Source organism: Lissotriton vulgaris, chromosome 2_1, assembly GCF_964263255.1.
Source record: "Lissotriton vulgaris chromosome 2_1, aLisVul1.2, whole genome shotgun sequence".
Classification (NCBI taxonomy): Eukaryota; Metazoa; Chordata; class Amphibia; order Caudata; family Salamandridae; genus Lissotriton; species Lissotriton vulgaris.
Genome location: NC_141687.1, coordinates 748,141,822 through 748,166,113, shown reverse-complemented (window position 1 = coordinate 748,166,113; position 24,292 = coordinate 748,141,822). Strand labels below are relative to the sequence as shown.

The 24,292-nt window shown below is 46.4% G+C and overlaps 1 protein-coding gene across 1 annotated transcript in view; it reads left to right on the top strand.

Moving 5' to 3' along the window:
* The window catches only part of PIK3C2A (phosphatidylinositol-4-phosphate 3-kinase catalytic subunit type 2 alpha), a 553,726-nt gene that overhangs the window by 427,246 nt on the left and 102,188 nt on the right, over positions 1-24,292 (top strand). The window contains exons 13-14 of the mRNA XM_086954142.1: positions 5,910-6,027; positions 6,123-6,204. Of these exons, the coding sequence (XP_086810268.1) occupies positions 5,910-6,027; positions 6,123-6,204 (200 nt within the window). The remainder of the gene's footprint in view (positions 1-5,909; positions 6,028-6,122; positions 6,205-24,292) is intronic.

Genomic DNA, 24,292 nt, shown 5'->3' with positions numbered 1-24,292 from the left:
TTTTTGACCACTCCTCGAGTCGGCTCGTCATTGGGGGCGTACATTGTTCCTCCAGTTGGTTCGCTCGGCACAGCAGCTCATCATAGGTGGGAGTGTCTTCTCCTGAAACCACGGCCCCTTTAAAGGTACAGTCCTCATTTCTGGATGGTAGCTGATTCCACCACGCTTTGGACTCCGTTTCCCAGGGGTCCTGAAGCGGTGAAAGAGAGGGGGTATCAGGTTTGTCTGTCGACCACCAGTCACTCTCAGTAGCAGTCCCCGCCACCCCGCTACAGTTCCCCTCTCTCAGTTTCACTTATTTTCTCTCTCTTCCTCCATCTTTCAAGCAGATACACACACACACACACACACACACAATATATTACTCGTTCTCTATCTCTTGTTTCCCTTTCACCCTTTGACCTTACTGTGAGTATCATTCTTTCTATTCTATTGCTCTCCTCTCATACTAACTCAGTCTGTCTTTCTCACATGTTTATTTCTTCCCCCCACACACAATTTTACCTCAATGTTTCATTCTATATCTCTGGCCGCAATATTTCTATATATATATATACTGATTGCAGTCTCTGTCTACACAGTTTTTAATGTGCCCCATTTCCATCAATAGTCTGCCCTCGGAGTCCGGCATCTGGTGATTCTCCCCTTGTTGTCATGTATTGTAAATCGGGTACTATTTCCCAACCTCTGCCCTCCAGTTTTTTATGTCCCACCCACCCCCAAAAAAAGAAAGGTATAATAAACAAGCATTAGAACAGGCAGGAAAAAGTTGCCATCATTGTAAGGACAAAAAAACTAGAATTCATTTTTTATGTTAATTCTTTTTTTCATAGGGTCATTCAGTTGTTTATACATTTCTTCTTGTATAAAAGTAACCTACCTCCATCTTCCTCGCTCTTGACCCTGGTCCGCCCCGGCTGTGTGCCGTTTGAGCGGAGGGTCAGCCCACGAGCGACACTTCCTGCCTGGTCCTGCTCCACTTCCGCCCTGCCTCTCCACCGTGCAGGTCAGCGGTCTAGTGGCTCATGGCAACCAGATATAAATGGTGACCTGGAGCAAGCGCAGCGGACGAGCGCAGCGGGAGCGCTGACTTCGCGCATAAGTCAAGCCCGTCTGCGCCCGTCCGCGGCCTGCCGGGGCTAGGGGCACGTCACTCTACCCATTTCACCTCCTACTCCCCGGCAGAACTTCTCAGTCTCCAGGGCCCCTGGCCTTTAGCTGCCACCACTTGTTCCCGTATTTCCTCCCTTGGCCTGTCTCCCGCTCACGTTTCCCCTCCCCCACATTATATTCCTTCTAATTCTTCTGGGGGTACTGTCAATCCTGGACCCACTAAAACCCTCCCAGCCTACTACCTTAATACCCGGTCTGCCGTAGCCCACTCGCATGAGCTATCGGTGCTGCTGGACCTCCATGCTCCAGATATTCTGTTTCTCACAGAAACCTGGTTTTGCGACGACTCCCTCCCCGCCCTATTGGCCACCCTACCAGCTCCATACTACGCCTTACGCTCAGATCGCCTCAATGGCAGGGTCGGGGGAGGTGTAGCGCTCATTGACCGAGCGGACTTCCCCTTTCAAATTCTCTCTCTGCCTGATATTGCCACCACTGAGTACCTGGCCATCCGCACTTCCTCCATCACCCCTCCCCTTACCTGCTTACTTATCTACCGCCCCCCTCAATCGCCCTTACTGTTTCTCCCTACCTTTCTGGAAGTACTAGCCACGATTACGATCAACAACACTTCCATTTTGCTTTTGGGTGACTTTAATTTCTGGCCGTCCGACCCCGCAGAATGCCCTTCCTCTAAGGAATTTTCAGAAACCCTCCGATCTCTTAATTTCATGCCCCACATTCACTCCCCCACTCACGTCAAAGGGCATGTTCTAGACCAGATTTGGTCTCTGAACTGCCCTGTAAATTCCGTCTCTATCTCACCCTGCACCTGGTCGGACCATCGCCTGATTTCATTTGCCCTCCCCATTTACTTCCCGGTCAAGCCCCCACTTCCCAAAAACGTTTGGGTCCGGGCCTGGGGATGAGTAGACCCAGACAATCTATCTGACCTACTCACCGCTTCCTATCCTCTATTACAAGGTACGTCCATTCTCTCTCAAGTCGCGTCCATCAATCAGTGGCTCACCTCGGGTTGCGACTCCATTGCCCCCCTCAAGCGGGTTACTTCAAAGCGGAGAAGGACGCCAACCTGTGGTTTAATGAGGACCTCAAGACCACTAAACTAGCGGTACGCAGAGCGGAGCGTGGAGGAGAAATTACTGCCCCCTACTACGATTGGAGTTCATCAACATCCTATCCCAATATAAGCAGGCTATCCTGGTGGCGAAAACAGCTTATTTCTCCTCCAAAGTCCTCGCCGCAGAGAACCAATCGAGGGAAATTTTCTCGATTGTGCACAACTTGGCATTCTCTGACAGAACCACCTTGAAACCCACTCCTTCTCCAGAACTCTGCCACTCTCTTAACAATTTCTTTATCCAAAAAATTGCCACCATCAAGGCCAATATCCCTCCCCCTTCTCCTACATTTGTGGATCCTCAGTGCCCTCCCCCCAAGGGACAACTTGATGCCCTCCCTCTCCTGACTAAGGAAACCCTGACCTCAATAATTCCCTTAGTCAAATCTGGTTCCCCCCTAGACCCTTGCCCTTCCCACATTCTCCGTCACATTTTTCTTCCTGTTCTGATCCCCCCTTCACCTTCTTAACAGTTCACTCTCTCAGGGCGTGGTACCCGCCCCATTGAAAACAGCAATCATCGTCCCCATTCTCAAGAAACCAGGCGCGGACCCTTCGGTCCCCGCCAACTATCGTCCCATCTCCCTCTTGCCATTTTTGGCAAAAGTGCTTGAGCGCCACGTCATCCGCACCTTGAGCACTTTTGTGGAGATGCATGGGGTCTTAGCCCCCCGCCAGGCCGGTTTCCGCCCCGCACACTCCACGGAGTCCGTAGTACTCTCGGTCCTTGACAACCTCAGGGAGGGAATGGACACCAACAAGACCCAGGCCTTGGTCCTTCTTGATCTCTCAGCCGCCTTTGACACGGTTGATCATACCATCTTACTCTCCTGTGTCAAGGCGGCGGGGATCGGTGGTACCGCACTGGTATGGTTGTCCTCCTTCCTGAGGGACCGCACCCAGGCAGTTCGCCTGGGTGACTTTACTGCGGACTTCCGGAAAGTTCAGTGCGGGGTCCCCCAAGGCTCCTCTCTCTCACCCCTTTTGTTTAACCTTTACATCGCCCCTCTTATTTTCTCACTACAGCAAAAGGAGGTCGCAGTATACAACTATGCTGACGACCTCCAACTTGTTTTCAACCTGTCCACTTCCCTGTCTTCTATTTCCAACTTTCAATCTACCATGATTCACATCCGAGACTGGATGAACCACAACCATTTAAAACTCAACCCCGACAAGACCGAGCTGGTGTTGACGGGTGGTTCATCCAGTCCCTGGTCTCCTCTGTTTTGGCCCCCTTCCCTTGGCTCCCCACCTGTCCCCTCTTCCTCAGTAGAAACTCTAGGTATCAAGCTCAACCCTCAGCTCACTCTTCACTCCCAGGTCAGTTATGTGGTGTCCTCTTCTTTTCTTTCACTGCATACTATACGCAAGGTGTCCCGTTTTTTTTCTTTTCACGCTTTGAAATTGATCACCTTGGCAATGGTCATCTCCCGCCTGGATTACGGCAACGGCCTATATGCTAGTATACCTGCATATAGCCTTAGGCGGTTGCAACAGATTCAGAACCAGGCGGCGCGCCTGGTGTTCAAATTACCAAAATCCCATCATGTCACCCCCCTTCTTAAATCTTTGCATTGGCTCCCAGTTCGTGAACGTGTCCAGTTCAAGCTGGCCTCCATCACTTTCCAAGCGAGACTGGGCACGGCACCGGCCTTTATCTCTTCAGAGATTATTCCTTATGTCCCTACCAGAGAACTTTATTCTTCTACCCAATCCCTCCTCACTGTCCCGCGATTCCGGAGGAAGAAATGGGGAGGCTCGAAATTTGCGACCCTTGCTCCACTCCTCTGGAACTCCTTGCCTCCTGAGCTCAGAGCCTTGACTCTATATCCCCAGTTCAGAAAACAACTTAAAACTTACTTGTTTACCAAAGCCTTCAATTAACTTTTCTCCTGTAGTTTAAATTTTTTTAATTTACATTTCCCCTCTGCCTTGTTTTCTGTAAGTTGTAGCGTCATGAAGCCGCTGGCGAACGAGCGCTTTATAAATAATTTTAAATTCTAATTCAAATTTAAAAGATAAGGTAGCAAAAATGTGTGAAACACTTTATTAGAACTTTTCTACATGCCGTTCAGCAGCCACTCTGCTCTTCAACATAGCTTAAAGACATTGGAAAAGCCGATAGCTCTGGCTAAACACAAATAAGGTCCCATAGCCGAGACCTATTGGCTATGCCAATGCTTGTTCTGAAGTTGCTGGCAGCCAATCCGAGCGCTCGCTCCAGCAGGATGCTGATTGCCGCGGGAGCGAATTGGACCAAGGTGACAAAAGCTCCCTGAGCCAATCAGAACACTTGATTTTTTTAATCGGCCCTCCCGCTAGAGTCTTTCAAGTCTCTTGCGGACACAACTGTCCAGATACAGAAATATTTTTGACCCTTAATTAAAAAAAATTAAAAAATAATAATTACTGAACGGATTTACACCAAGGCACAATCTGCACACCAACAGTTAAGCAGTTTTTGCGGTAGCTCTTCTTAAAGAAGTTAATTGGAAAATGCATGGGGATTTTGGGACCCCCCCCTTTTTTTCTCGGCCCCTGCCTGATGGATCACCCCGAAACTTCCCATGCACAAACTAGTCAAAAAGTGGCAACTTTTTAGAGTGTTTCGTAGAGATTCGTCGAACGGAGCCAAAGTCATAATACAATACAAAAAACACTTAATTTACTTTGGAACAGCTGGTCTAACTGACCACTCAATGGTGACCGCCACTATATATGTATGGATTTGTTATGTATGCAACAGTATCACTAAAAGCACAAAATCCATTCAAATCACCCCATTACATTATGCTGCCAAAATGCTTACTCGCCCATCTGCGATAAGCAATCTCTGATGACACATCAAAGTACTTAGTTGATTACATTAATGTGATGCACAATGTATGCAAGAGATGCAAGGAGTGGTTGAGTTTTAAGGAACTGAACATGACCAACTGCTGTGTGTTGTTGGTATAGGAGAAAGCTGTGAAAAAGCAGCTAGGATACCCCCAAAATCCAAAGTCCACATAGCCAACGGCACATGACCTTTGACCGTACGCAAAATGTGGATTGGCACAAGGTGTAGCCTTTGACCTTACCTTTGCATCCCCATTTGCCCTAAAGTAGTTTTGCTGTGTTCTGTGTTGGCAGCTTCATGGAGATGTAACATTTCTAGGGCACCTGCACACAGCTTCCAGATAATGTGTTCAACAAAAGAGCACACTAATTGGTTACAGACAATACTCAACATCTCTAAGGAACTAAACAATATAGCCCCATGGGAAAGGATGAAACCACAGATACCCACTCCTAGAATCACAAATCCGCATTCCCCATTGAACACCACATGGCCTTGAGTGTGTGGTCTGGCATTTGGCCACACTCTGCTCCCATTCCTCCCTAAACTGCTAACAATAAGCCTTTGGCTTTGCGTGTGAATCTTTTGTGGTAGCTGCATATAGCCTGCAGCTGGTCCCGGTCCACACCCCTTCTGTTTGCACAGCCGATGTCAACGGTGATATGTAATGTTACAAGTGATCTCAGTGATTGACATATTGGTGACATATTGCTCTGATTAATTCATTTTGACTTGATCGTTGTATTTTGTAAAGTAGGTAGCTTGTTTTCATGTTTTCAAAGAATAATTTTAGTTTTCTTTTTCATCCTTTAGTTTTCCTAACAGGATGGTTCTCGGAAGAACTCATGTTAAAGATGTAGCAGCCAAAAGAAAAATGGAACTGAACAGTTACTTACAAAGTCTTATGGACAGCTGCACCGAAGTAGCAGAGGTTAGAGTTTAACTTAAACTTTGTACTAAATCATATTGTGTTCTATTTTAGAAACACTGCTAACATTTCTCTTTCCATTTTCTATTCATATTCAGTGTGATCTTGTTTACACATTTTTTCATCCATTACTGCGAGACGACAAAGCTGATGGCATCGAAGGAATTGAAAAATCCATAAGTATAAGAACTTTTTATTTTATTAATTTGTTCTTGCTTTGTGCACTAATTTGCTATTAGTTTTCTAGTATTTTTATTTAAACAATTGCGTACAACAGCGTTCTGCTTTTGTTTTGAGTTGATTTTGACATTTCTCTCCCTTGAACAAATCTCTAAAATACTTAATATTGACCTGTAATTTAGATGCGTCTCACCTTATATCTAATACTGATATTTGTTACACTTTTTGGATAAGGAACATCTTTGCAAAAACATCTCGATTAGAAAGATCCTTGGTGTGTAACAAGATGTTTAGAATATTTCACTTCAAAGAGGATATTACATAGCATATTTCTCCTATGACAGACACTAATTTCTTTGAATACTACTGTCCATATACACGAAAAAACATAAAACTGCAAATGGAGATTTGCATCTCTGCCTCTGCGTCATCACGATTACTACCAAAATTACACCTACAAAGATGTGACGGACACAGGTTTCCAGGCACACTGAGAATCTCATGGGAAAGCCCCTAAGGACTTCTATTCCTGCTGTACTGGTGTTCTATACAGTTCAAAACTGCATAAGAAGCATGGAGTTTCCTGTGCAAATTAAAAATAAATTGTCTCATGGGCAAATATTTCGCGTGGGGAAATTGTCTGCAGTTTTCTTTCCATCTGGGCATGTGATCCTGAGATCTGGACACAACTATCTGATGGGCACTTACAAATTGTCTGCATAAGACAAACAAAATCTCACTATCCCTGCAGCTGGCTGTGACATTGCATATGCATTCCAGTACCCTCTTCCCATGCTTATGGATGGCCTTGTCACATTATTTATTCTAAATTTGGCTGTAATGATTCCTTCTCCATTCACTAGTTTACCTTGTATCTCTGTGCCCCAGAGCATGTACTTTCCTCTGGCTAACTAGATCTTTGCGCCATCACCCCAGATAACTTTTTACAGCTTGGTGAAATAAAACTTCATTTAACTATTGAAACTTTTGTTTTGTGACATATCTTTTTATGATCTAGGAATCGTTTTACCATACCCGTTGTCCTCTGCAGTATAATTAATCAATTGTTGTAGAGGTAGGGCCCTTGGTGAATGAGGGAAGTGGTAACCAGAATATTTATAAACCCGAAGCCATGCACGTTTTGAAGACTTTGCTCCTGTGCTGTCAGATTTATTTACAACTTTTACAGCACAACTTACCAGTGTACCAGTGGGGAGACAGCTAAGGCTGCTAATACACCCAGATGGTAGCAGATGTTGGATCTAGTGTGTGTTTTTCCCATAGGCCTTTTTTTATTAAACTTATTCTTGTCCTAGGTTGGGACTTTCTTCAGTGGGTTCTATCAGTCTGTTCCTTATCCCATTTTCCATCCTACCTCTTATCCAGAGGCTGTTGCCATGTTTAGAAGTGGTCTTTGTTAAACAATATTGACTACCAAGGTGTTTTTTTTATTATGTAATGTAATGAATCACATATTAATTGCCCATCTTTCTAGTGCGAAGTAGTGCTGGCCATGGTTGTTTAACACGCTCTTTTCAAGGTACCACTTTGTTAGTTCCAGTATAAAGGATTTCACTAACTTAATCCAGAATGTTTTAGGACTGATTATTCGGTGGCTGTGCTGCTTTAAATATTTTAAAGTAGGACGAAATATGCTTACTACAAGCATGTCTTGAGCCCTGGGGCTCCTCCCGCGCCCCACAACAAATATTAAACATGTGGGATTGGTGGCCCAAACAATTAATAAATAAAAGAATAATAAATGAGCGTCAGGAGCTCCTCATTTATTATTCACAGTTCCTTGCAAGGAGCATCCAATTATGCCCTGTGAGGGCTTTTTAGGTCTCGTGTGGCTTTGCAGCGCAAAGCGCTGCTCACCTCTGCAAGATTTATTGTGAACAAGGAGTTTCAGAAAAGAGTTTTAAGCCCCGCCCCTCATGTCCATTGGCTGGCGTCACCATTTATGCTAAACGGTGGCTTGCCATTGGAAATTAGGGTTTTTGGTTGATACCCTTTGGCCTCCGAGCCAGACTGGGTCGCCTGCTTTGCTGCTGTCGCAAAGCACTTTCTTATCTTTATGGGGCATGTGTTTCTAATTAGAAACACATGGGCCCATAAAGACAAGAGATCCCCATACTCTGGCTGCAGCGCAGTACTCTTTCACTTTCGGGACCGAGATTGTTATTATAGACTCCTGTGAAATTTCTGGGGTGTTCCTTTGGAAAGAGGGTGGTGGTAAGGTTTGTTCTAACCTTAGTTGAACGTCTTTCTGAAAAGGGGGCTGTGGTGCTCAGCTCTATGGAATGTGGGGGTGCCTAATATACTGCCCTCCGTGGCTGCTAGTAGGGCTGCAGCGAATTCTTGGTGTGAATGATGAATCTTGGAAGGGTGGATGAAAACTTAGATGTGGTGCTCAGATCGATGGAATGTGGGGGTGCCATATGTATTGCCCTCCGTGGCTGCACCGAATTCTTTGTGTGATTGATGAATCTTGGAAGGGTGGATGAAAAGTTAGATGTGGGGTGCTAATATTTGGGGGGTCTGGAGTGTTTCAGGGGTGATGCGACATCTGTTTGAGGGGCAGCATAGAATGTTGGATTTATTGTGGGGCACCGATTATAGGGCCATTAGCCAGTGGAGGAGCAGACGGCTGTGGTGCTGTGGCAGGCAGCGTTCATCCCCAGCCATGTGGGGCTGTAGTAACAGCTCTCGTACTGTGGTAACAAGTGCGATGTCATAGTACCAGTGCTTTGGCAGCACTCAACGGGTACCACCAGTGGTAATGACCAGGGGCCTTATGTATCATTCCTAATTACGATCGCAAACGCCTAAATTTGCAGAAATTCGGCGTTTACAATCTCAATTTGGCTCAGTGGTATGTATGAAAGAAAAACTGCTTCACAAAATAAGGAATCGCAAAATTTGCGATTCCTTATTTTGTGATTGCAATTAAGGAATCGCAAATTGCTATTCCTTAAATGCACAGTAAAAAGCACAGAAAAAGTGCAATTTGGCCTTAAGGAATCGAAAATTACCACCAACTTCAAGTTGGTGGTAATTTGCGATTTCTTTAAAAAATTCACTTTTTTGCATTTTGCAAAGTGCCATGTGCACATGTACATTTCAGGGGTACACCCTTGAAATTGCATTCTCAATTTGCGATTCTCTAATTGAGAATCGCAAATTGAAAATGTCTTCCCATTCATTCCTATGGGCCTCAAGACCCTTAGGAATGAATGGGGAGGTATTCCTTAATTGCGAATTTCAGTTTCGGATTCGCAACTAAGAAATATGTAGGATTCGCAAAATTATATGTAAATCTTACATGCATAGCGTTTTGCGATTCTCAAATAGCGATTCTCTAAAAATCGCTATTTCAGACTCTCAAAACCAAAGATTCATTCATATGGCCCTAGATCTGTAGTGATCGACAGCAACGAACCCTCCACCCCATGCTTGCTTTCTGAGCTGACAACCCACTACACCGCCTGCTCTAAGTACTGGGCAGTAACAATCCTGCATTCCCAGTGATGCCTCGTGTCATGCCACTCCTCGGATTCCCAGTGCTTCGATGTTGCAACCCTAAAGCGCAGGCCTGTAACAACCACAACTACGCTGATGCCCGGTGCGGCGCTGGCTGTAATAACACTCTCCCATTGGGTATGAAATGCTCTGATCCCCACCCCCAACGAAACGGTTCCACCCGGCACTCTTCCCATCTTGAAAGGCTGACATGAGTACCCCTCCCCCACCGTCAAACATGAAATACTTGCTATCCAGCCTTGACACAACTCACCACAACAACAAAAAACAATCGGGAAAGACCCTATAGAGCGATGCTTGATGCTGCCAAAGGGGTGCATTACTACGCACAGGACCGAGCGGTAGCGGTGGGCTACTGACCTGACCGGCAACTGTACAGCAAACCACTGCGCAGAGGCCGAGCACAGGTGGGAGGGGCGGGACAGACGGACCTGTGGCGGAATCCACAAGAAGGAATGCCCACCTTGCGCACCATTCCCCTGCTTCTGACGTGGTCTTGAGGCACCCACAGACTGTCTCTGTTCACGCCATGAGGATGTTGGGCCTTGGAAACCTAATTAAAGGCGGAGGGCACTTGTTCACATCTTGCCACAGAGGGGTCTGAGCTTCGTACACGGAGACCTGTGCTTTAACGAGTTACTCTTTCCACACAACGAATGGCAGCTTTGCCCTTCAAATTGCGGAAAACACAGGAGTCCTCCCTCCCCGAAGGCGTCGCAGGGCGACTCCACAGGGGAAGCCATAGGCGGCCAAAGGTCTAGCCTCACCTCTGATCATTACTAAACATATAAACTACATTCTGAAAGTGGTTTTGCTTGACTTGTCCGTGTGGAAGCAGGCTTCGATGAAGGTCCGTCTCAGCTTTTCTTAAATGTATTATATGTGGTGCAACTATACTCTACTATTTCTGACATTGCAATTTGAGATTTATACAGACAGACAAGTGGCGCACACATTAGGTATGAGGTAAAAATACATTCCACATAGATGTTAATACGAGCTGTTCTATACATTTCAAAGCATTTAGTTCCAACAGATAAGGAATTATCCTCCACCTTAATTCACATCAGCAACCGAGTATGTTGCTGAAATTCGGTGATTATAATCTGTCGTGAGTCATCTTGTTCGCGCCCCGTATCTGGAAGTTGAATGATCCCTAGATGATTAAACCAAATCCACAGTCCGGCCCTGCATACCTCTCCATTTGGCTTCCCTTAACCTTGTGAATGTCTGAGGAGTCGCTGATTTAAGTGGTCGCTAACAGCATTTGGAGTGAAACGGTAGTAAAGCCACAAAGGAGGTTGACCGTTGCAAATATGCCTTCAAACTAAAACTCATAGGTAGGGACAGTCAAAACGCGTTTTACTGAGTTTACGGCTGATTTCTTAGTTCCCCACAGACTGTCAAAATTTGGCATTTCCTCCACCTAATTTTAGAATTACTTGCAGAGGTTCTAGATCTACCTTAATCTACTTGCATAATTAGTTATCTTGTGTATCAGCTTGAGAAAGGTGCAGAGGAGGGTCTGGGATATTTTTTATTAGCTCCGCCGAGTTGAGGACAGCCTGAATGGTTGGCGTGTGTGTGTGTGTTAAGAGTATTCAGTGAATATGTCCAGCCCTAGTCACCCTAGCTCTTCTAACTAACACGGCACGCTGTTGGGTGGGCATGAATGCAGACGTTATCCTAGGAAAACTGTGGGTTCACATAAGCCCAAAACAGTTGTTGACCGAAGTGTGGGAACAGGAGATAGGTGCTCAAGATTGATACCTTCACATCCGCTTGCCCACATTGTAGCTAAAGAGAGATGTCTACAAGGGGGGAGAAACCCAAGTTATATATTGCCTTATGTTCTAGAATTGTAGGGCTCCTTGAGACACACGGTGGGCGCAGTTTTATTTACTTTTTTTATTTTTTGCATTGGTCTAAGACACATTAAGATGACTCTTATCCATCTTCACTACAGATTTGACCCTTTCCCGCAGAAATATCTTCATGTTTCTGCAAGTTTTATTTTTCTGGCATTTTTGTCCATCACTGGGAATTTCATCATTTCAAGGTCAATGAAATTAGTATTGGTTATATACATTTTCAGAGCTATGAAACCGCACAATTCAATGGCAACCACACTTTTAAAACGTAAGTTAATTGGGTCATAGTGTAGAATTCAGTTAATCGCCTGACAGCTGACTGGTTTAATGCATTTGTTGCTGAAATTGGTGACATTTACTGCTCACAGGTTTCGATGCGAGTGTGTAGCAACTTGGTTCTTTCAAGGTAAATTAATTGAGTACCCTTTAGGACCTGATTATGAGTTCTCTAGAGCAAAAGGTGTTAGTTACCAAGAGTTTACAATAGAGCGGGTACTGTAAACTGCAGGGATGAAAAGTTAACGTGGATTATTGGTCGAATCCTGAGAATCCCCAGAGTAATGATGCTGCTCTATACAGTTCAATAACCCTGTGAAACTGGTAACAAGAACTACGGGGGGGGGAAAAACAATATATCACATTGGTGAACCACCTGTTTTAGGGTGGAATGCGGTGGACGCTGTACAATATGTGAACAAAGGTATCCCTGAAGTCTCTGGCCATTCTCCAACCATATGCGCCTCAAGTATACTAAACGTTTGCCCTTGACTGGTTACTTAGCTTGTGTGTGGTTTACATAGTGCAAACTTAGTTACAAAGAAACTTAATTCTCTGCAAGAAGGGATTCCTCAGAGTGAAGACTCAGTGTGGAATGGAGAACAGCAACGGTAGGAGGTTGAAGCTGGAAAAGTGCTCCTGAGGTTACATTGGTTCGTCTTTGTATGGATCCACTGAAGCCACTTGAAGTTCCCTTTCATTTGTATGAATCCGCAGTTGCTTATCTAAACAAGCTTTTAAAATGCAATACGTCTTGCCTTTGATTAAGTTAAAGCCATTTGCTTTGCTAATGGTATTGTATAACAAAGCAAATGGCTTTAACACCTTGGGTGCTATGGGTTTTCCCGCTGGGTGCTGAAGCTCCTGGTTTCCCATTGTTCATGACAAAGCCAGCTCGTCATAAGCACAGCGCAGGTAACACCCATGACGAGCTGGCTTTGTCATCAGCACTGAAGGGGTTAACTTAATGAAAGGCAAGACCTATTGCATTTTTAAAGCTTGTTAAACATATTGTTTGAGGCATATGGGCTGCAGACCACACACTATTGCATAGATCACCATCTGGTGGTGGGCCTGGATGATTACACTTTGTTTTTCTTGGAAGAGTCTTTTTTTGTCTGTTGGATGACTCCTCCTGTAGATCGTAGTGCGCATGGGCATCAACTCCATCTTCAGATGCTTTTTTTCCGCCATCGGGCTCGGATGTGTTCATCGTTCGGTCCCGTTACCGATCTCTTTTCAAATTCCAGAACTTCATCATGCCATCGGTATCGTCTTCGACTGTAATTCCAAGTTACCCGCGTCGAGAGAAGGCTTGCGCTTCTCGATTCCAGCGTTCATCTGGGCCTTCGGGCCCAACTGCACCATTGGGCCTTTGGCTTATGGAAAGAACATCTTTCAAGAAGTACCCTCAGTGTGGACATAAATTCCCTCACACTGATCTTCATGAGGTTTACAACCTGTGCTTGTCTCCAGAGCATGAGAGTCGAGACTGTGAGGCCTGCGCTTCGTTCTGGTCCAAGAAGACTATCGGAGACCGTCAAGCTCGAAGAGTCATGGCACAGTCATCTTCATCGACACCAGACCTCATCATAGACGAGGCTCCGATCGAAGTAGAGTCCGAAGAACAGCAGCAGGACGACGAGATAGTTTCCGAAGCAGAGGAGTCCGCTCGGAAGACGACTATCTTCTTCCAGCTGGTCAACAGGTCGGGAGTACAAGCCTCAACCCTGTTCACCTCTCCATACCAGGACAGGCTTCGATTCCACCTCCGGATCCAGGTGCACACCGACCAAAACCTTCCGACTCCCCGCCTCAGCAATGAAGAAGACCAAAAAGCCTTCAGTCGACTCGGGCTGTAATCAGTCTGTCGGTCCCGACAAGCAAAAGGTCCTCAAACCAAAATTAACCCCGGCACCGAAGCAGCCATCGGTACCGAAACCGGTCGAGCCGAAATCTAGCTCAGCACCGAAAGACCTTCCCAAGTCTACCGAACCAAAGACCCCGGTTCCGAAAAAGTCAACCCGAAGCCTGCTTCGGCATCGAAACACACTTCGGCTCCGGTTGATGTCAAAGCCCAGCTCACCTGAGTTTCTGCTCAGTTCTGATAGAGGTTGAAGACAGTCCGACCCCGCCCTGAAACTGCTTGTTCCAGCACACTAGTTTTAAAACAGTGTACTAAGAACCTGAAGCTCAAGCCAAGGGGGGAAGTGGATAAAATAAAAAAAGAGAGACAACACCGTTCTTGCGTTTCCACTGCAGAAGAGCTGCTAAAATCTGCGGCCCTCTCTGACTTCTGTAGAAACTGGTGCCTAATGAAACATAAACAAAGAACAGATAAGTGCAACCTAACCCTAAATGTGTTCCTGACTAAACCTTAATCTTATTAGAAATTCTCTTCTAAAAGTACCTCTTGGATCTTGGACTCGGCAGGTAATTTGTGCAAGTCCTTGATTTACTGTTTGCCTTGCTGTCAATGGTTTCCTCTGTTCGATTCTTAAAAAAGTTCCATGTAAAACAATGTTTATTTCACAAAGTTCCACAAAGTATTCTTGTAACAAAGGGTTTGAACCACAAAGTTCGTGGGAGATATCTTGTTCCAAATTGTCTTTACATGAATCCAGAAATCGCCGATAAAGTTCTTTCAGGTAATAAAAGGTTTTGCACTTACTTGTTGCTGAAAAGGGATACTGATCAGTCTAACCTTGACCTCTTTCTCTTTTGCAGGTCGATTGCAGTGGACAGAAGAGGGGCTGAGGCAAGAAGTAGCCGGAAACCAGAAGAAGGAAGAGTCAGAAGCCGCGCCCGTTGAAGTCAATGAAGGTCTGGAGAGAGCAGGAGTGCCAGCGTTGAAGGATCTGTTCTCAGGTAAGTGGGAGGTAGACGAGCACAAGCACTGGGTGAGGCTCAGGGGCTGCCTTTTATAGAAAGGGCTGGGTGTGGTTCGAAGAGCTGGGTGTGGTTCGAAGAACTGGGTGTGGTTCTCACAAGTAGGTGTGCAGAGCTTCAGTTATTATGCTAATGAGTTGAAGTAACACATGGCCTAGGGAGGAGTGTTCTAAATAAGCCTTGGTAAAAGCAAGGTCCAATGTTTTCTAAATAAGCCTTGGTAAAAGCAAGGTCCAATGTGCAAACAAGACAGCAATGTCCAAACTTGTGAATACATTGAGCAACATACACAGAAGTCTTAGGGAGGGGCCGAGATAACAAGAAAGGCTTTTAGTAGTATGTTTAAAGAGAGTTATTACAGAGACCACTAGTGCAATGAGAGGGGACATGCTCTTTGCTGTGCACAAACCCTAACAGTTGATGACTCCAAACGCACTTCGGGAGCAAAGATCCCGGATCCAAAATTGGTAGATCCGAGAATGACTAAGGCTTCGGAACCGAAACCAAAATCCGCTCCAAAGACCATAGAGAATGTAAAACCTAAGCATTTTGGTCCCAAACAAGCTAAATCGGCACCAAAAAAGGATTTTCTTCAGAAGAGCTTTTCAGACCAGACCCAAAGCAAAAGACTCTTCAAATTAATCAAAAGACTGGACATGTTATTACAGTGCCTGAAAAAGGAAAATTGACTATCCTAAACCACCTCCAGTTACTCTCAAAAAGCATGCTTAAACTTCTCCCATAAGAATTCCTTCACCATTACCAGAGATACCAACAGATTTTTCTCCAGTACACTCACCATCCAGCACACATAGCCCTATACCACAGGATGATGAAGACAATTATTCACAAGGGGTCGAAAGTGAACATCATATAGATGACACAGATGACCCAGACATTATTCCTGGGCCATCAGATGATCCCTGGGAGGATTATAATGCGCCAGATGCACCAGACCTGCCACAAGATGATGCATACCCTTCTAGACCATCTCCACCATATGACACTATTGGGTTTACACAGCTCATTCATAGAGCAGCCACATTTCACGGAGTAGACTTACACACAGATCCAGTGGAAGAGAATTTCCTCATGGATACACTACTGTTGTCACATAAAACCACAACCACATTACCAATACTTAGTAGAGTGGTGAGACATGCACCAGAGGTATTCAAAGACCCTGTCAGAGCCAGGGTGATTAATCCCAGGCTAGAAAAGAAGCAGCTCTAGCTGACCCAGCATACATCAAAAGTCAGCTGTCATTAGACTCATTGGTGTTATCAAATGCGAGAAAAAGAGCTAACTTGCAGACAACAGGGGATGCTCCACCCCCTGAGTCTTAAGTTTTAAGATGCTTCAGGGAAACGCACCATCTCAAAAGCAGGCAATATCTGGAGAATTGCTAACACTCAGCTTTGTTAGCAAGATATGATCGAGCTCATTATGAGGAGTTAGAACCACTCATTCATCATTTACCAGAGCAATATAAGGCCAGAGCCTCTGATCTAATACAAGAAGGCAAGGTTATTACAAATACCTCAATCCGCTGCGCATTAGACACTGCAGACACAGCCTCTAGAGTGATAAATACAGGGGTACTGTTACGTAGACATGTATGGCTATGCATCTCAGGGTTTAAACCAGAAGTACAGGCCAGTATTTTAAACCAACCCTTTGACCAGCAAAATCTCTTTGGCCCAACAGTTGATAGTGAACTAGAAAAGATGAAAAAAGATACAGATACAGCACAATCTATGTGAGCTTTACAAACTCAAACCCATAGAGAGTCCTTTCGTCGCTCTTCATATAGAGGCGCCTCCAAGGGGTTTAAAACTGACAACACCTCCTCTTCTTATAAAGCACCCACTCAAACCTCACCCAGCAGAGGCTATTACAGAGGAGGATATAGCGGTAAAAACAATAAGGGCAGAGGCAACAACAACCGCAATGCCTCTACTCCAAAACAGTGACTTCCCTTCCATCCCCCGAGACCATTCCACTCCTGTCGGGGGAGATTACAACAGTTCTAGTACCTGTCTGGAACTCCATCACCACAGACAGGTGGGTAAGACAAATAATTCAGTCAGGTTATTGCCTAGAGCTCACTTCCACTCCTCCAACAATACCACCCAGACAACGGCCCATGTCACAGGAACATCTCATACTTCTAAGACAAGAGGTTGCATCTCTATTACTAAAGAATGCAATAGAACCAGTCCCAAAACACCATCAAAACACAGGAGTTTACTCCCTATACTTTCTCATACCCAAAAAGGACGGGTCCCTCAGACCTATACTGGATCTAAGACCCATAAACCTGTACATACAATCCGACCATTTCCATATGGTCACACTACAACAAGTTCTACCGTTGTTAAAACAAGGTGACTTCCTTCCCACATTAGATCTCAAGGACGCTTACTTTCACATTCCTATTCATCAATCTCACAGAAAGTACCTTTGATTTGTACTACAAGGTCAACACTACCAATTCAAAATACTCCCTTTCGGAGTAATTACAGCACCTCGAGTGTTTACAAAGTGTCTAGCAGTAGTAGCAGCACACTTGAGAAGGGACAACATTCATGTCTTTCCATACCTAGACGACTGGTTAATGAAATCCAAGTCATACCACCAATGTGTACAGCATACGCATCAGACCATCTGCCTGTTGCACAAGCTGGGATTCACAGTAAATCAAAAGAAGTCACACCTCCAACCATCCCTATCTCAACAGTATCTAGGTGCCACAATAGATACTTCAAAAGCGATTGCATGCCCCAATCTTACAAGGATACAAAGTATGCAAACTCTGATACAAAAATTCCAGCCACAGCACTCACTACCAGCTCGAGTGGTCATGCAATTGATAGGAATGATGGCATCTTGCATTTTCATAGTACCATACGCAAGACTACAAATGCGCCCAATACAAGAGTGTTTGGCAAGTCAGTGAAATCAAGCTCAACAAAAAATAACAGATCTGGTGGTGGTAGAAGACCGAACATATCGCTCTCTGCAGTGGTGGAACACCAAAAACCTTTCCAGGGGCCGGCCATTCATAGAGCCTGTTCCACAAGTGGTGCTAACCACAGACGCATCTCTCACAGGATGGGTAGCGCATTTAGAGAAACACACAGTACAAGGTACATAGACACTGCAACAAAAGTTACTCCACATAAATCATTTGGAGTAGTTAGCGATTTTCCTAGCTCTAAAATAGTTTCAGCATTACCTCTCAAGAAAGGCTGTACTGGTCCGTACAGACAATGACGGCCATGTATTACATCCAAAAAAAAGGAGGAACACACTCCGTACAGCTCTCCCGGCTGGCGCAGAGCATATGGAGATGGGCCATTCCTCAAAACATCTTTCTGTTAGCAGAACATCTACCAGGAGTTCACAATCAAGTTGCAGATCTGTTAAGTCATCAAAGACAACAGGTACACAAGTGGGAACTTCATCCACAAGTTCTTCAACCATTCATTCACTAGTGGGGACAGCCAGAGATAGATCCGTTCGCCACACACCACAACTCTAAATGCCCAAGCTTCGCCGCCAGATACCCACACCCATTGTCCAAAGGCAATGCGGTATGGATGAGTTGGTCAAACAAATTTGCATACGCTTTTCCACCTTTCCCACTAATTCCGTTAGTGGTACGCAAGTTACAGCAACATTCCCTCACATTGATTCTCATAGCACCAACGTGGGCAAGACAACCGTGGTACACCACACTAATGGAGCTATCAGTAGTACCACATCAAAAAACTCTCTCAACATCTACTGACACAGAACCATGGAGAGATCATGCATCCAGACCCAGTGCAGCTCAATCTAGCGATTTGGCTCCTGAGATCTTAGAATTTGTATACCTCAATCTTCCCCCTGATTTGAATGTCATTAAAGAAGCGAGATGCCCCACTACCAGAGCATGCTACACAGCCAAGTGGAAAAGGTTTGTTGTGTATTGCACAAATAACAACATTAACCCATTAGATGTTTCCATACAAAACATCATATGCTGCCTACTTCATCTACAAAGATGAAATTTAGCGTACTCCTCAATCAGGATACATCTTGCTGCTATCGCAGCTTATCTTCAAAACAGACAACATTTGTCATTGTTTAGAGTACCTGCCATCAAGGCGTTTATGGAAGGATTAAAAAGAATAATTCCTCTCAGAGTACCACCTTCTTGGGTATGGAATTTACATATTGTTCTCACTAGACTTATGGGTCCTCCATTTGACCAGTACATAAGTATGAGTTACAGTTTCTTACATGGAAAATTGCATTTTTAGTTGCTATTGCCTCACTCAGAAGAGTAAGTGAGATTCAGGCATTAACAATTCAAGAACCATTTATACAACTCCATCACAACAAAGTGGTTCTTAAGACAAACCCAAAATTCCTCCCAAAAGACATTTCACTATTCCACCTCAACCAATCTATTGAGTTGCTAGTATTCTTTTCCCAACCACAAACAGTTGCAGAAAGAGCTCTACACACATTAGATGTAAAAAGAGCACTCCTCTACAACATCGACAGGACAAAACCGTTTCGTAAAACAAAACAACTGTTTGTGTCCTTTTCTCCTCCACACAAAGGCAATCCTATTTCAAAATCAGGCATTGCAAGGTGAATTGTTAAGTGCATTCAAATGTGTTATCAAAAAGCAAAACACACTCGATCTATTCCCCCTAGGGCTCATTCTACCCGTAAATTAGGGGCACCTATGGCATTCCTAGGAAATATACCATTAGATGATATCTGTAAAGCAGCTACATGGTCTACACCGCACACATTTACAAAACACTACTGTGTAGATGTGCAGGCAAATCAACAAGCCACTGTGGGCCAGGCTGTACTCAAAACATTATTTCAGACTACTGCAACAGATACGGGTGGTCGCCGTAAGGGAGAAAACTGCTGTGCAATCAATACAATAGTGTGTGGTCTTTGCCCATATGCCTCGAACGGAAAATGCTACTTACCAGTATGCATTTGTTCTTGGCATGTAGGACTGCAGAATCGCACACGCCCACCCGCCTCCCCCGCTACCTACATCTGTTCCAGTAATATCTTAATTAGATGCACGATACATGGACATCCTTATTTATACTCCTACAACTCCATCATTTGCCAAATGGCAAAAACAATCTGAAGATGGAGTCGATGCCCATGCGCACTACGATCTACCGGAGGAATCATTCAACAGACAAAAAAAGACTCTTCCAAGAAAAACAAAGTGTAATCATCTGGGCCTACCACCAGATGGTGATCTATGCATGTTGTCGGGCACTGCAGGGGTTACAGCAGCCCCCACTCTCCCAGCAACATAAAAAAAAACAGTAAGTCTCCTGGGTCATTAAATCCATGACCCCATGAAAGCTTAGCATATTTTTTTTTTTAATCACTCTTTGCTGATGCTCTAGCTAAAATAGCAATTGAATCTTGTGGTTGTTTCAATGGCTATTCTTTGTAGCTTGACAACTGTTAAAAACAAGCATTGGTAATGCATCGGTTTATGAATAATAACAAGCTTCACAGGAGTGGAGAGGATGCGGGGCAGTTGCCAGAGCTGCTGACTCAGTCTCGGCGGCGCAACATCCTTTGATTCTGGGCAAATCACTTAATCTCTCCATAAGTTTCTAAAGACATATGCTGCAAGATAGTAAAGTAAAAAGAGGCAAAACATTTTTTTTAAATAGTTCCACCAAAGCGGATATTAACAGCTTTTAGGCTAAGGGAAACTGATAGGAGAAGCAGACGAGGAACAAATATTAGTAAATGCAGGAAAATATGCTATAGCAAATAGAAATGGAGGAAAAGAAAGTGGCATGCTCAGGAACCAGTGAAAGGCCAGGAAAGTGAGGAGGCGGGATGGAAGCCCCTTTTCTGGTTATATTAATTACAATAGATTTCACAAGCACAGCTCAAGCACTGAGCAGGCGAAACCTAAGGAGACTCCGATATGTTCATTATTTTTTTTTAATTGCACCTGATTAAAATTGTTTTATAACAGCCAATTTTAATAAACATTGTACTGTGTGAATGAATGAAATATACATTTCATAATAATTATTCGTGATTTTTTCACAAAGCCAATAGGTGTGCTTTATATATGTTGATATGCTGACCCCTTCATAAAGCCAATAGGCTCACTTTTTAGGTCTCGCCTAGCGACGCAGTGCGAAGCGCTGTCGCTAGCGAGATCTATTGTTGTCGGCTTGAGTTTGGAAGGGGGACAGGAGATGTGCACTTTTTCCCGGACAGGCATCTGTATAAGCTTCAGCCCAGACAGCCGATGTGCATGCGTACGGCTCACAGCGTTATTACAACTCCTGCTTTCATCATACGCGTGCACATCTCCTGTCCAGGGGCGGCTTACTTACGTCAGCACGCGTATGGCTCATCTCCCTCGACGCGCATGGCGTGCTTTCGCTTTCCCTCCCTACGGTGTTTCATGCACACGACCCGTATGGGTCATGTGTACTTGTGCACATCTCATGTCCCTCCCTGTCTCCTGAGCACTTTCACTTTTGTGCGCTCCCACTTTCTTTTGCCTTGTATCCGCGAGTTCCGCAGCCGTCTCTTTGCAACATTACTTCCCCTTGGTGCCCCCCTCGGAACCCATATTGGACCATGCGCCCTTCTGGACCTCCAGCCAGGAATATTTTGTGGGATGCTGCCTACTTCTTCCCTGAGGATTTGTACACAGCGTGGGCCTGTGCTCCAGACTTAGGTGGCTTTTATTTTTCCTATTTTGTGTTGTGTATTTATTTTGAAGAGCAGCCAAGAGAGGAGGACGCAGCTTCAGCCCTGTGGGGAGCACAGGGATGCTCTGCCTGCCCTGCCCCGGAGGCAGGTAGTAGAGGCTGGACCCCCTGCCTGCTCGCTGTTTCATTGGAGGAAGGTGTGTCATCCTGGGCCTAGCGTGAAAGCCGGCCTCCTGGGGAGGTTGGCACTGTTTTCCTGTGCAGTGAGTTGTCTTAAGGAGAGAAGCAATGGAGTGGGGGAGGGGCAACTGGTAGGGGGGCATTAGTAGCTGGTAGTCGTATATCCTACCCATTAGTTACTGGCAGTCGTATATGCTACCTATTCTCTTATTTGTTTTAATGTATTTATTTCCGGTTTTGTATAGAGCGGATCACGTGTAGTCCACGTCAAAGTGCTTTACAGTGGAGTGGATGATAAGATTGTGGAGAAGAGGCAGTATTAAAATATACATTTGTTAAAAAAGTGAACTTGTATCGCTGACCTTGAAAACTACTGTGCTGAATCTAACAGTTGTGAAATAAAAAACATGTAGACATATTTACGTCTTCAAAAAGGATATACCAGGGGGGCGTGGCTTGGATGCCAAACATGGCAGACGTGCTTTGAGTCGTCTCCGTCCAGCCCATGAAATATCCTTAATTTATCCTGGCAATCTGGCGACTTAAGAGCCACTGACCTGCGGAGTTAAGTGCGGTGGCTGCTCCCCTTTCTAACGGTGCCCCTCCTGTTAGCCGCGATCGGTGTAGGCTGCGATCCGGCAGAGGCTTGGGTAGGCGCGGCGGCTGGAACCAACATGGCGCTGGGGCCGCGGCTGGCCTGATCTGTGGTGGCTGCCGGGCCGCGCTGAGGAGTCTGCGGGAGGTGCGCGGCTCGGAGAGGCCCCCGGGTGATCTGGTGTTCCCGGGAGTGATCGGCATCGGGGACGACTACCGCTTGGCAGATGGCAGCCGGAGGACTAGCTGGCTGTGAGGCGAGGAGGCAGCACCTGGCGACCGGTGGGGGGGCTGAGGTGAGCGGGTCTGGGCGGCTGGCGAAGGGCAGCGCGGCCTGACTCCTTGCGTGCCCCCCTTCAGACACGGGGTTCGGCAGCGCGGTCGTGCCGCGGGGGGGGGGCGAAACTCGGACGGTGTACTTGGTCCGGTGTTTCCCCCTCCCCTGTTGGCCGGAATCGGTGTGTGGCCGGGATCCGGCAGAGGCCTGGGAGGTGCTGCGGCTGTAACGAGCATGGCGGCGCGGCCGTGGCTGGCCTGATCTGTGGTGGCTGCCGTGCTGCGCTGAGGAGCCTGAGGGAGGTGTGTTGATTGGAGGACCCACCCGGCAATTTGAACGGAAGAGTGCCTGGCATCGGGGATGACTGGCGAGTATTGCGGAGCGGTGGGGCAGCACGGAAGACCCCACTCTGGAACGTGGGAGGCAGCCCAGTGGACAGACAGGCGTTGTAAGAGGACAGCCATGCGGAGCACAGGGTAGGCCCGAGTTTCTGGGGGGGTTTGGGCCTACAGTCGGGACACTGGTGAAGACCGCATTCGGGAGGACAGTGGGGATAGGACCCGGGTCCCCTCGTCGGCCCGACCTGCGGTGTGCCCCTAAGACTCCGACAGTGCACTGGGCCCCGGTATCTCCCTGTAACCCCCCACGGCGGTAGTGGGCTGGCGGCGATCACTGCAGTGCTGCAGGAGCAACACGGAAGAACACCCCCCATTTCCCCCCTAGCGCGAGGACTATACAGCTCCGGCCCTGAGTCGAGGGTGAGACGGTGGTTGGCGCAGGGTGGTACTGCTGCGGGTTGCGCTTGGGGTCCGGGAATTGACTACTGGTTGCCCTACCTTGAGGGACCCTGGGGACGCGCTCGCGCCCTCTTAGACACTGGAAATCACAGAGGGGCGAGGGCTGGCTGGGCCTGTGGTTTGGGAGGAGCGTTGAGTGGAACCTTTGGAGTGAGCGGCAGACTGTGCAGCTGGGCCTGACGATATGACGAGGGAGAAGGGTGGCCGCGGCACGACCAAACAAAGGCCCATGGATAAATTTGCGGGTCCGACTGGGGGGTCTGGAGCGACTGGGGAACAACAGGGTGCGATGCCGGATAATGCGGCCCTCCTGGCCGCCATCACTCAGACCAGAGACACGCTAGATGCCAAGATTGGCGCAGTCTGGGCAGACGTCATGTTATTGCGCCAAGACCAACTCAATGCAGTATCCCGCATCTCGGAGGCTGAGACATGGATATCGAGTGTTGAAGATGACATGACGAAACTCAAGAGGAAGGTGACGGCGATGGAAACGGTCCAGAAGGGCTTGGTACTTCGGGCAGAGGATGCGGAGGGCCGGGCTCGCCGCAACACCCTCCGTTTTGTTGGCTTTCCAGAGGGCTGCGAGGAGGGCAATATGGAGCTCTTTCTCCCGTCGTGGCTTAAGGGATGGCTGCCGTCGGAGTCGCTGTCAAGGTGCTTTGTGGTAGAACGCGCCCACCGTGCACTCATGCAAAAACCTCCTGTGGGGGCCTGGCTGCGGCCAGTTATCCCCAAACTCCTCAATTATATGGATAGGGATACGATCCTTAAACAGGCTCGTGCAAAAGAACCAATACTGTATAAGAATGCCCGTATTCTGATTTTTCCTGATTATACACGGGGGGTCCAACAGCAACGCCAGTCGTTTATGGCCGCGAAGGCGCAGAGCAATGGTATGACCTGCAGGGTCGTTATGTAATTATTCGGGGCAGG